General features: G+C 40.3%; 1 protein-coding gene across 1 annotated transcript in view; it reads right to left on the bottom strand.

The window, feature by feature from the left end:
- Positions 1 to 13,037, bottom strand: part of LOC109921566 (AP-1 complex subunit mu-1-like) — a 57,276-nt gene that overhangs the window by 30,126 nt on the left and 14,113 nt on the right. Inside the window, exons 4-5 of the mRNA XM_048601688.1 lie at positions 7,016 to 7,146; positions 1,775 to 1,922 (exon numbers count right to left, since the gene is read on the bottom strand). Of these exons, the coding sequence (XP_048457645.1) occupies positions 1,775 to 1,922; positions 7,016 to 7,146 (279 nt within the window). The remainder of the gene's footprint in view (positions 1 to 1,774; positions 1,923 to 7,015; positions 7,147 to 13,037) is intronic.

The raw sequence follows: 13,037 nt of genomic DNA, 5'->3' as shown, positions 1-13,037 counted from the left end.
CTCCCCACCTACGCTCACCTTTACTGGCTCCATCCCCGCCTCTTTGACCTGTCTGTCTCCTCTCCACCTATCTTCTCCTCTATCCATCTTCTATCCGCCTCCCCTTCTCTCCCTATTTATTTCAGAACCCCCTTCCCCTCCCTCATTTCTGAAGGAGGGTCGAGGCCCAAAATGTCAGCCTTCCTGCTCCTCTGATGCTGCTTGGCCTGCTGTGTTCATCTAGCTCTACACTTTATTATCTCAGATTCTCCAGCATCTGCAGTTCTCTTAATTAAAGCACGTCTTTTCCCCCTGTGCCCTGACTTCCCATTTTGAGCTAAATTCTAAGTTATTCACAATTCTCAGTGTCATTTCAGCAAGGTCTACATTACTCTGATAGTGTGACGTACTCTAACGAGTAAACATTGAAGTCCTAAGGTCAGATTTTCAGGAGCTAGAGAGGAAGGTAAAAAGTAGGACCTTGAGTGTAGTAATCGCTAAAACTCTCACATTGCCACACACTAGGATATGGGTTCAATGCTTTAAGCATGGTGCAGGAGGAAGGACTTCAAATTCTTGGGATCAGTTCTGGGTCAGACTGCAGCTCGACAGAACTGGAACTAATGTCCCCATGGGAGGTTCGCTAGTGTGCATGGGAAGAATTTAAACTAAATTGTTAGGGGATGGATACCAACATATATGGAAGTAGAAAAGAGGAAGATGCATAAAGTGAGCTTTGGACAGCACTAGAGGTGGAATTAGTATCATATTCAATCATATAGGAGTGAACTGAGGACTACAAGGAATATTTTCAAAGGAAGCTGTTCAGAGAAGGTTCACTGGACTGATTCTTGGACCAATGACATTATCTTACAAGGAGAGGTTGAGAGAGTTGGGACAACACTGAAAATGAGGGAATCATGACTGAGATATATAAAATTAAAAGAGGCATAGAGATGGTAAACAGGAAGAAACTTTTCCCGTTAGTAGTAGGGATCAATGCCTGGGGTAAGAATTTAAGGTAAGGGGCAAGAGGTTTACAGGGAATGTGAGAAAATATTTTTTTCACTCAGAGGGTGGTGGGAATCTGGATCTCATTGCCTGTAAGGATGGTAGAGGCAGAAACTGTCTTAATATTAAAGAAGTGCTTAGATGTGCACTTGCAATGCCAAGGCCTACAAGGCCACGGGCCAAGTACTGGAAAATGGAATTAGAATAGTTAGGTGGTTGTTTTTGACCGATGCTGACTCAATAGGCCGAAAAGCCTTTTCTGTGCTGTAGACCTCTATGACACTCTGGTATTTAGAGGACAGGGGATCTTATTGAAAGCTTGAAGATTCTGAACCAGTTTGATAGGATGCTTCCCTCATGAGGGGGATAGATCTGTAATTTAGAACTTGGGGCATAGTTTCAGAACAAACGTTTCCCACATAGGATAGAAATTATTCAGGGAGGAATTTCTTCTTTCAGAGGAATGTGAATTATTGTAATTCTTGACCCCAAAGAATTATGGGGGCTGAGTCATTGAAGATAGTCAAATCTGAGAAAGACAGATTCTTGGACCATAAAGGACTTAGGTTACATGAACAGGCAGGAATGAGAAGTTGAGGCCAAGATCAGATGGGCTACAATCTTACTGAATGGGGAAACAAACACTGGGGCTGTATGGTCTAATCTTGCTCTTATTTTTTCATGTTCTTATTAAGTCAATAGTTTTTAACCAGGCAATGTTGGTACATTTAATGCAACTGATCTATATCAATACCTAAGGTTACCTTCCAAAGCATGGACTAACCAGGAAGTTAATAGACTCAATGACATCCATGAAAAGTTCATTCTTCCGATACTTGATTCCTTCAGATCTCCAGGATACTGCATTGGTGACAGCAGCTGGAGGTCTAGGTGCTCCCTGCTGCAATTTATAACCTTCCTGTGTAATGTATCTGTGTCAAACCACAAAATGACGGACTGAGATGAAATGCTTTATACATTTTCAAACAGAGAACTATTACAATAACCATTTGCTTGTATCGTGCCATTAATTTAAAAATGCCTTAGAGACGACACTGAATAAGGAAAAGGAGGAAAAGTAATAGATAAGTGAAACAATGCTGAGCCATGGATGGAGAGATCGTGGTGGTTAGGACAGAAACAGGTTAGAAAGCTTAGCTTTCACTAGGTTTCCTTCTAAGTGAGAAGAGACAAAAAATGTTATCAAGGGATATCCACAAAGTGGATTGAAAAAGTTGAGATTCTGAAGGCTTAGCAGGAGCAGGGTTGGAGAATGCAGAAAAGGTCTTAGCTGAGAAACTGAGGAGTGAGGTGGGGAATAAAAGGGAAAGTGACAATCTGAAAAACAAGTGGGTAATGCTGTAAAATGACAAAAGGACAAAGTAACCAAATCAAATTTGTTCATTTTTCTCCAAATTGGAACCTGGTGGATTTCATGTGGTCTCTCTTCCATATCCAAATCTGACTGAGAAGAACTCTGGATAGTTTTCAGCAGAATAGATCTTTAGATTTAAAGGGAAAGATCCTGTCCCTTTGCTTCTTTATGTGCTGAGGAGTTCTTTACGTTACAGTATACCTCTTTCAGAAAACCCATTCAAGTTTTTTTTTCCCCCCGCTGGCTATAACACCTCACCTCCCCACTTCCACCCATCAATGCTTTGTATCTTATTAATAGGTTTGTTTATCTGAGAAGACCAACTTTTTCTTCAAATAAATCAATTTCTTTATCCCCACCACTTTGCCTCCAAAGTCATTCAAAAAGGTGCCTGAACCGTGTCACCTTGCATTATCCATTGTTTTTATGTTAGTAATTCTTGAGCATGGACAATCTTCCAATGCTCATATTCCTTCTCAGAGCTCAGTTTGCATTAATACATGTGTTATAGGTTAACAGAATCCATGGAGTCTCTCAGTATCAATTTAGCTGAACTAACCTAGTCCGTTTCAATCTGGATCATTTCAATTCAGTAGTCTGATCTATTCTGTGTTATTTTCATTCCTAAATTTCATAAGCTATCTGACTTTGCTTCCCCATTATTCTTAATCTACCAAATCAAATGTTTATAGAAAACAGCTATAAATTACTGTATACAGATTATGGTAAAAAAGGAAGGATACTGCAAATCTGAAATAAAAGAAAATGTTGGAAAAAAAAACATCGTTCTGATGAGAGGTCATTGATTTGAAACTTTAATCCCAAACAGAAATTGCATGATTAGATAGATTGAGTGAAGTGGCTGAAATTCAGTCTGTTGAGTAGCTAAGGAAGAATTCATCAAGTTGGAATTTAAAACAAAATTTATGGGTAACCGGTGATTCAGCTGGTTAGGGCAAGAAGCTTCAGAGTCACGCTGGTCAAAAATTATTCAAATTCAGTCTCTGGCTGTGTTGAAAATAAGGGAAGGAATTTTGGCCTGGGAGCAGATCTTGTGCAGTGGGAAATAGGACTCGTGAGATTTGGAAAATGCCTTTCCCGAATAGCCCCCAGAATTCAATTACAGAGCTGGTGTCAACTTTTTCTGCACTCCCAGGTGGCCTGGTTGAGAGGCTGGAGGTCTTTTTGAAAGGAAGCCAGGTCCACACAAAACTGAAGCCTACAAGAGCAGCCAGATCGATATGGCAATGAGAGAGATGGGGGATGGGCGTGGCTCACAGGAAGAACTGGGTACCACAATGGCCTGGACAGTCTCAATTAGAGGGTATGGGTGAGGCGGATGCAGCGTACAGGAGTCTAATCATGATTGGGGAATGTTTGGACAGAAACACAGAAATTGCAGGGGTGCAGGCTGCCTAGTTTTTTGGGGCCTAGGGAAAACATGCCTGCTCTTAGCTAAAAAGGCATTCTGCAAAGGCATTTGCTGATAGCTCTTCCTCTTATTTGGAATGGACCTGGGAGAAAACAAATTGAGAGCCAGGCTCGAGGAGAGAATCTGAACTTCGAGGAAAAAAAAAAGTATGAAATCAGGAGTACTGCAGGGTCAGGTTTGGGTCCAATTACATACCCAAAGACAGAATCATAAACTGGAGTAGATCAGGATTGAGGAAGGGTTTTGAGGAAGGGTCACAGGACCCGAAACGTTAGCTCTGATTTTTTTCTTCACAGCTGCTGCCAGACCTGCTGAGCTTTTCCAGCAATTTCTGTTTTTGTTCCAGGTCAGGATTGGGATAGAGTTAAAGTGGAAACAAACAAATAACAAACCACTATGTTTTTGTAGGACGGCTGGGAGTTAATTAGTTGGATGAATACTGCGACTGTGTTTCCGTTTCTACAAATTTAGGGAATTGGTCCAAGCATCTGGGAAATTAATTATTATTTTTTCAAAACTCACGATTGAACAGTTTTCCAATATTCAAGTAACAATAACAGAAGTAGAGAGCAGATGGTGATTTCTTTTCTTCTCAGCAAGGTTTATTTAGTAAGTTATGAGTGCTACAGAACTATATTGTAACAGTTTTGCTGAAAGAAAGAATCATGACATTGAAGCTTTTCAGCTTGCCCTCATCAGGAAAACTAGAAGGGGCATAAATGCCTAGACTGTATGCATTTCCCATGGCAATACCTTGTCTAGAGTTGACTTGTAAATCAATCAGCACCCTTGTTTATGCAGTATAAATTGACACTCCCTTTGAAATCTGGCATTCTTGTCTCTGTCCTGATGAATGCTTGGACAACATCCCCTTTTTCAGCAATACTTAAAACATCAGTCATTAGGGGAGCTCACAGCAGAGGTAAATTAATAAAGTCTAGGTTAGGATTACTGTGCATGGTATGCTACTATGCACAGCGTGGCTGGCAAGATTGCAGTTACAGATAGGCACATGGAAATAGGCAAAGATCTTGCTCAAAGAAAGGCAGACCTGGGTATTGAATATTCCTGGATACAAGGTGTTCAGCTATGACAAGAAAGGAAGAAACAAGGGTAGCATTACTGATTAAAGAAAACATTGCTGCACTGGAGAAGGACTTGTTCACAGCCTTCAAGGACGGAATCCATTTGGCTGGAGCTATGGAACAACTGGACCAAACAGAACAAAAAAATTTGCAATTTCTTGGTGGGAAAGATCCAAGGAATGAGCTGGCATCAAGACTGAAAGAGTGGTAATAATGGTGAACTTTAGTAGACTGGGATATTAGTAGAGCAAATGTCAGAATATGTTTAGGAGATTTTTTGAAAACAACAGCAGTAAGTCTTCAGTCCAATGTGAAAGGAGGCATTGCTAGATCTTGTTCATAGATAGACCAAATGATCAAGTGTCAGTGGGGGAACATTTAGGACCCAGTGATTATTGTATCAGAAGATTTAGATTGGCCATGGTAAAGGACAAGGAACAAACCAGAATAATAATAATTAACTGGGGGAAAGCCAATGACTCAAAATTTTGCAGAAAAACATAAACTGAACAATAGGCAGAATAAAGGACAGAGAGTTTAAGCATAGTCAAGGTATATTCCCACTGAAGAAAGTACTGCAAACAAATCAAGAGCTTCTTGAATGATGAAAGAGGGAGAGAATTTAAGATGGAGAGGAAATGTGCTTATGACAGAAGTCAGGTGAATAATACAATCAAGAACCAGGCTGAATATAGAAGTTTCATTAAGGAATTGAAAAACTAAGAGATGCAAGAGACAGTATGTGAAAAGAGATTGTTTGAGTAGTGGAATGGCCATGCTAAATTGCCCCTAATGTTCAGGGATGTGCAGGCTAATGGATGAGCCATGGGAAATACAAGGATAGGGTAGAGTCTGGGTGGAATGTTCTTTGGAGGGTCAGTGTGGACCTGATGGGCCAAATAGCCTGCTTCCACATTGTAGGGGTTCCATGATAGTACTCATTTATGGGATTATACTTGGAAAAAGAAGTTAAAGTCACCATAGATTTACTGGGCATGGTGCTGCTCACTCAGGGAAATGACTGCTGTTGATTTAACCGAGTGTCACCATGCTTCAAGTGAGGGGAAGGGTTGAGAAAGAGAATCCTTCAGGGTAACCTCAGCTGGTTCAAGAATTGAACCCATGCCGTTGACATCACTCTGCAGTGGAAATCAGCTATCTAGCCAACTGAGCTAAATGACTGCCAAAGCAAAGTTGCCATAGTCCTATTGGATCATAGAGCTGCTCTCTTGGAGAGAGATGACTGGTAGTCACCACGCCTCATATGAGGGGAGTGGTTGAAAATGAGAGTCCTTCATGGTATCTTCAGCTGGCGCAGGAACTGAACCCACAATGTTGGCATCATTCTGAACCACAACTCAGCTGTTCAGGCAGATAAATAGTAAAAGGACAGTAAAAAGGAGTGATTAGGGACCTAAAAGGAAATTCATGCATGGAGACGGGGAAATGGCTGAGGTTACTTAATCAATATTTTGTGTCTGTCTCTACCAATGAACATACTGCCCAAGTTACAGTGAAAGAGTAGGTAATTCACACACTGCTTTATTTGAATATTTAAACTACTAAGTTCCTTCCAAGGGGAAGATTAGCTGTCTGCCCTTCATCCTGCCTCAATCAAGACCTCCTGGATTTTAACCCCTAACATAATGTCAAATTACTCATTTTTGCCAGTTAAAAACTCAGTCCTTGTTCCTGTTAGGTATGTAGTAACTTCCACTAAAATTATGCTTATATGGATGATATTTGTAGACAGGAGATGGTTCAGTTGTGTTGTTGCACTGAGGTCAGGTATTTAGCTAATAATTCATCACAAAAGCTCATACAAGAATGGCTATTAGGTCAAGGCACCATGAAACCATATTCCAACAGAAACCTGAAGTGTGGGTGAAAGAGGAAGTAAACAAAACAATGAAAGATTTAAGCTTTTTTCTAAAAGGTAAAGCAGAAAGGAAAGACCTAACTGAGTCTAGTTTAGTTCAGTTCCCTAGCATGGGCAGAATTACAGTAAAATTATTTTATATAATTATCATTTCAATAACAGAAGAAACATTTCAAACCTCCTTATGGATTTTCCTGGAATCTTTTTTCTACTTCCTTTTTATGTAACAGAGTTGATACACTGAATATACCTACTCCTGCAATATGGCTGTCTCAGTGATCTGGGGGTAACCAAAGTCCATAATTTCATCAAGAAGCTCGTACATTAGAATAAAATTGTCCTGTATACTCTCTTGTTCAAGATCTCCAAAGTACTCGATGAAGATCTAAAATTATAAAAGAAAAACATATCTTTAGGGGTGCATTATAGATTAAGGCACCACCCCAAAATTTCCAACAATTAACCATATACCAAAATACCTTCAAAAATACTTCTCATGAGATATTTAATGATACAGGGAACACATCTGGAAACACTAGATCTATCTCAAATGGCTTTAAGATCCAACTAACTTAATTAAATTCTGGATAGGGATTTAACTTTTGACAAGGGCTGGGTGTTTCGTCCTTTGCAAAACCTCTGATTACAAAACAACAGATTGCAGTCAGGGTTAATCTCTTGCAGGATGCACCATAACAAGGAGAAAAGATTATTCAATTTATTAATGCTCATCAATTCTGGTTTTGACCAGTTGAAATGAATCCTTTGAGGAATAAATAATACGATGAGTAGACCATGATCATGGTTGATCAAACACTTCAATACCTTTTAACCACAGTATCCCTGTAATCTTTTATACCACTGATTATCAAAAATTTCTCAATCTCTATTTTAAACATACTGAAAGACTAAGTTTCCACAGTGCTCTGGGGTAGAGAATTCTAAAGATTACAAAAAAAACTCATTTCAGTCCTAAATGGGATTCCCCGTTTTTTTAAAAAAATTGCGCTTGCTGGTTCTACGCTCCCTCAACCAGGGAAGGTATTTACCTGTTCTAACAGTTCTGAGGAAGGGTCACCGGACCCAAAACGTTAACTCTGTTTTTCCCTTCACAGATGCTGCCAGACCTGCTGAGCTTTTCCAGCAACTTTGTTTTTGTTCCAAGGTATTTACCTGCATTTACCTTGTCTATTGCTTTAAGTATTTTGTAAGTTTCAATGAGATCTCCTCTTATTCTTCAAAGCTCTGCAGAAGACGGGTTCAATTTGCCCAATCTCTCTTAATGGACAGTCCCACGATCCTGGGAACAAGTCTGATGAACCTCGATTGCATTTGCACTCTGGCAATATATATATTACACAAAACAATGTAAAAGATTATTCACTTGTGACCTGTCTATATTTGCAATTGGTTTATCCAGGTCTATAATTCCAAATCTTTCTTAAAGTCTACTTCCAGAGTAACAATTCTAGCCACTTCTTCCAATCCTCTTTCTTTTCTTCCAATGCTTAATTTGCTGCAATATTTTGTTATGGTACAAGGCACAATTCAAGTTGATGCAAATAGCTGTTACCGTAAGTTAGAATTACAAAACCATTCAATAGCTGACTGAAAACATCAACATTTCACACAGTTTATGACATTTATTTTGTCTCCAGCTGAATGTCAATAGCTGATGAGACAATGCTTATGTTATCCCTCGTAACATAAGATATCAAGACATGGATAACGCATTATCGAAAGATCCATCTGGCATTTGTTACAGCTTATTATTATATACAACTATTCCATTTACAAACATATCCATGTCAAGGCTAACATTAACCTAGTCAATTATAACGATAAGTATGCTTCAAAGTGGTCGCAGTTAAGATGGATAAAATAAAGAACTGCAGATACTGGAAATCTGAAATAAAAACAAAAATTGATAGGGAAACTCAGCAGTTTTGGCAGTATTTGGCAACTGGCATTGTTCTGAAGAAAGGTCACTGGACCTGAAACATTAACTCTGCTTTCTCTCCACAAATGTTGCCAGATCTGCTGAGTTCCTCCAGCAAGGTCTGTCTTTGTTTCAAGTTAATATGGATCTGAAACTTTAAACCCTAAGGTCATATGCTATGATGCAATGATGATATCATGAATCGGTCTCTTAAAGGTATAATGACATACTGACCATTAAACATAACAGGTTTATATGCTCTTTACCTAAGTTTGAGTTGCGCAAGGCTTTTTTGAGGGATTTCCACTATGATTTCTGCTGTATCTTCTTATCAATGTCACCACATTAACTACCTATCTAATCCCTACGATGTCCGTCACTTCTGATTATGGCCTCATCTTACCACACGCCATTCCTGGACCAATTCTCAATGCAGACAATATCCACCAAAAGTCTGTTGTGTACCCGTCAAGCATCGGTAATGTGGCATTGCCCCTCACCAGCAACATTATGACATAGAAGCTACAAAGATAAGCTGCCCACGGCATATAGCTGACACTCCCTTGCACATATAACCCTATTCTCTTAATCTGTTCACTCTTTAATCATTACACCACACACTTCATCTGTCTATACCTAATCCCATCTCAACACGCTGAAACCAGTACTATCCCGTCTCCAATGCACACTGTAGATCTGCAGCTTGTCATTATGTAGTAGAGGAATGTCAGACAAATACAAACAGGAAATTTTATTTTCAGACAGCAAAAGTGAATGTAAAAAGGAGAGTAAAAAAAAAAAAAAAAAAATCGATTAAGGGTGCAATTTACATTTTACGAACCATAATGGTCTGCTGCACCCAGCTCTCATCTATTGGAGGCGAATGTTAATGACGTTCTGTCTGGCTTTAAATCCCAACACAGCTGAGCTCTGTTATGGGCAAGGAGAGCTTCCTCCTCCTCCTCCATGGAAGGCAGCTCCTGTTCCTCCAGTTTATAAGCAGCCATGAAATTGTCCGATTGCTGGGCAACCCTAACCTTACCTAAACTCCTGCTGCAGCTTTTCGATGCTAGTTGCCAGTTTGCCAATGCAAGTGTGTGCCTCCTAAACTGCCTACAAGTGTATTGGTCATGAGAGGTTAGCACATAGCTGGTGTAAACGTACATGGACATGCAGCTCCTGCCTTGAAATAATGATTGCCCTGATTGGTCATAATAACATGGAGGTCCTTTGTAACAAGCAATGACCTGAAGTTGACAGATACTCTTTGATGGTCGGTTTGTTTGGCATGTTTGGTAAGACAGACAGATGAATGTTAATTATGTGAGATGAGCTGTAAACAAGGCTTTTAACAAGCAATAATTCCCCTCAATTGGCAACACGAGCTACTTGGGAAGAAAACCATTTTGCTGCTTGCCAAAAGAATAAAAGACATAGCAAGAAGCTGCCAACATTGAAATGGGCTGCATTGGACTGTTCGTCTGATTTGGCCACAAATCACGGCTTAGACTACATCACTCAGACCCCTATAAGCTTCTGTCCAACACAATAGATTACCATGAACAGCTTATATTTAAACACTGCATTTATATATTAACTAAAATTCTATTTCAAAATTTTTCTCATTTCTGTGCACTTATTTATTGTATCTTCTCCTTAGTGCATCTGATTTTACAGATGTCAAAATAACTAAACATTGTCAAACAAAACATGAACTATGTTTAAATGTTCTCCACAACATGGTCATGGCTGGCTCTGAAAATGCATTCTGCAGGACAGTTTAAAAATAAGTCATTTGCACTGAAGTTAAGAGAATATTAAATTTCCAACCGTCACCTTCCACCGACGGGATTTGTAGTGATTGTAATGAGGTCACCCAGGTGGACCTTAGAATGAGTTCCCTGATTGGACCTGATTAACAGCCCCAATCAGGGAGCCCTGGCTGACAGCTAAGCTTCTGAGGAAGCTGACTCAGTGTAAAGGACTCCCCACATGTAAATAAAGTGGGACTTGGTGATGGGATACCGGTTTCTGTGGAATTATTTCAGTGATGACGAGAGCAAAGCACATTTCTGAAAAAAATTTACTTGCAACAGTCGTCTTTGAAATGGTGTAAGCATTTCTGGTATTGTACCATTATTTGGGAAGTTTGACTCATTTGATCCTGCCAAAGACTGTGCCCAGTATGTAAAAAGAATGTGTTTTTTTTTCTGGGCAAATGGCATTGGGGCAGATGAAATGCAACAGGTTGTGGACCCAGTAGCTTTTTTTGGTTTTTGCAGCCTAACTTTCCATGAGGCACCAGACATTAAAACCTTTCAAGAGTTGACAAATTTAGTTAAGGAATATTACAACCCCAAGCCTCCTCTAATTCTGAGACACTATTGGTTTCACTTGGCAGTGAAAGAACTTAGGGAATCCATATTGGGATTTATGACTAGGTTAAGAAGACTGGTGACTGGAGACAGGTGTCTTTAGTTTAACCCTGAATGAGATGCTGAAAGAGCGTTTGGTGTGTGGGATTAATGATGTAATCATGCAAACACACTTACTAGCTGAAGCCCAACTGGACTTCAAAACAGGTGTTACAACTAGCTTCATCATTGGAAAATGCGCCAAAATGGAGCATCTGAGTTACACGGGATTCTGATGGAAGTAGACACCTTCACTAGTCTGACTGAGCTTGGGGAACACCACTTGAGTGAAGGCAATTGTATAGCCTCATGAAAAATATATCCTGAGCAGAAGGACTCTGTGAGCCAACAGCAAAACCCCAAAACAAAGCCAAGCCTCAGTGAAACGGTTAAAATTTTCTTTAGGACCTGGGCTGGCTAACCATTGTAGTTGCTGCCAGTATGTGGATTCGAGAGCGCTAAAGAGTTCCACTAGGCCGGAACTGAGCCAGAGAACTTATAGGCCGGGAGAGTGCATATCCTACAAAGTCCACCTACATCTGGTTTGAAACTGTTAAATTGCTTAGCAACGTGCAAATCAGAACCATTCAGAATAAACATTTGGTTAAATGGTCACCCATTTCTAATGAAGGTTGATATGGACATGGCCAAATCGCAGAACCAATCTTTAACAAAAATTGGTCTAGACTCCAACCCTTAAGTTTGCACAAGGCCTTGGCTAGACTGAGAACATATACTGGGAAGCCTTTACAAATTAAGGGTACAACTTCAGTTCCAATCTCATGAGAAGTATGTAGTAAAAGACTCAGGCCCAAGCCTGATGGGTGTAATTGGTTGAAAAAGAATCACTTGGATTGGCTCAACATTTTTTATTTAGAAAATGGTTGAGTAATGTCCTAATAAATACCCAGTCCCGAGACCTTCCCGAAAAACCTCTATCAAAAGGAGCCAAGGCCACCTGGTGTGTTGACCAGGAAGCAATTCCATGATTTGGCAAGGGCCGCCCAGTGCCATTTGCCTCACGTACAAAAAGTAGAGGCAGAAATCAGGAGGCGAGAAAGTGCAGGAATCATCAAACCAGTCCTGTTTGCGAAATGGGCAGCACTGGTTAGACGGATTCTGAAGCCCGACAGGTCAGTTCGCCTTTGTGGGGATTTTAAACAAACGACAAAATGGTTTTCTCAGCTAGATAAATACACAATCCCTCCCATTGAGGATATATATGCAAAGTTGGCAGGGGAGGGGTGTCCTTCATGAAGATGGGCATGAGCCAAGCGTACTTGCAATTGCAGTCAGATGAAGATTCCCAGAAGTACGTTACAATTAATATCCGTAAGAGTTTGTACCATATGAGTGCCATTTGGGGTATTGTCAGCCTGTACAGTTTTTCAGGGGATAATGGAGAATATTTTACAAGGTCTACCCCAGATCACCATTTATCTAGATTACATGCTATTAAAAGGGAAGACCAATAAAGGAGCACTTTGAGAACTTGGACATAGTTCTTGGACATTTCTGCCAGGTGGGTGGAAATCTTAGAAGGGAAAAACATGTGTTCCAAGCACCCCGAGTGACCTACTTTGGCTAGAGGCAACTAGACCAGGTTACACGCGTTGGAAGATAAAGTGAGGGCGATCAAATGTGCCCTGGCTCCCACATCTGCACCGGACAGGTCTTTCCTTGGGCTGGTGAATTATTATGGAAAGTTCATACACAATCATGCCTCCATTATGGCACCTTTGCATCAACTCTTTAAAAAGAGGGTCAGCCTTGGAAATGGTCGCATAGCCAAGCCATAGATTTCTGGGAAGTGAAGAAACAGCTATCATCCTCTAAGGTGTTGGCACACTATGATCCCAAGCAAGATCTGGTATTGACATGTGATGTCTCCCCAGATGGCATTGGGATAGTATTCGGTTCAGA

This window comes from Rhincodon typus, chromosome 10 (assembly GCF_021869965.1).
Source record: "Rhincodon typus isolate 14 chromosome 10, sRhiTyp1.1, whole genome shotgun sequence".
NCBI classification, from domain to species: domain Eukaryota; kingdom Metazoa; phylum Chordata; class Chondrichthyes; order Orectolobiformes; family Rhincodontidae; genus Rhincodon; species Rhincodon typus.
This window is presented reverse-complemented; position numbering and strand designations above follow the sequence as displayed.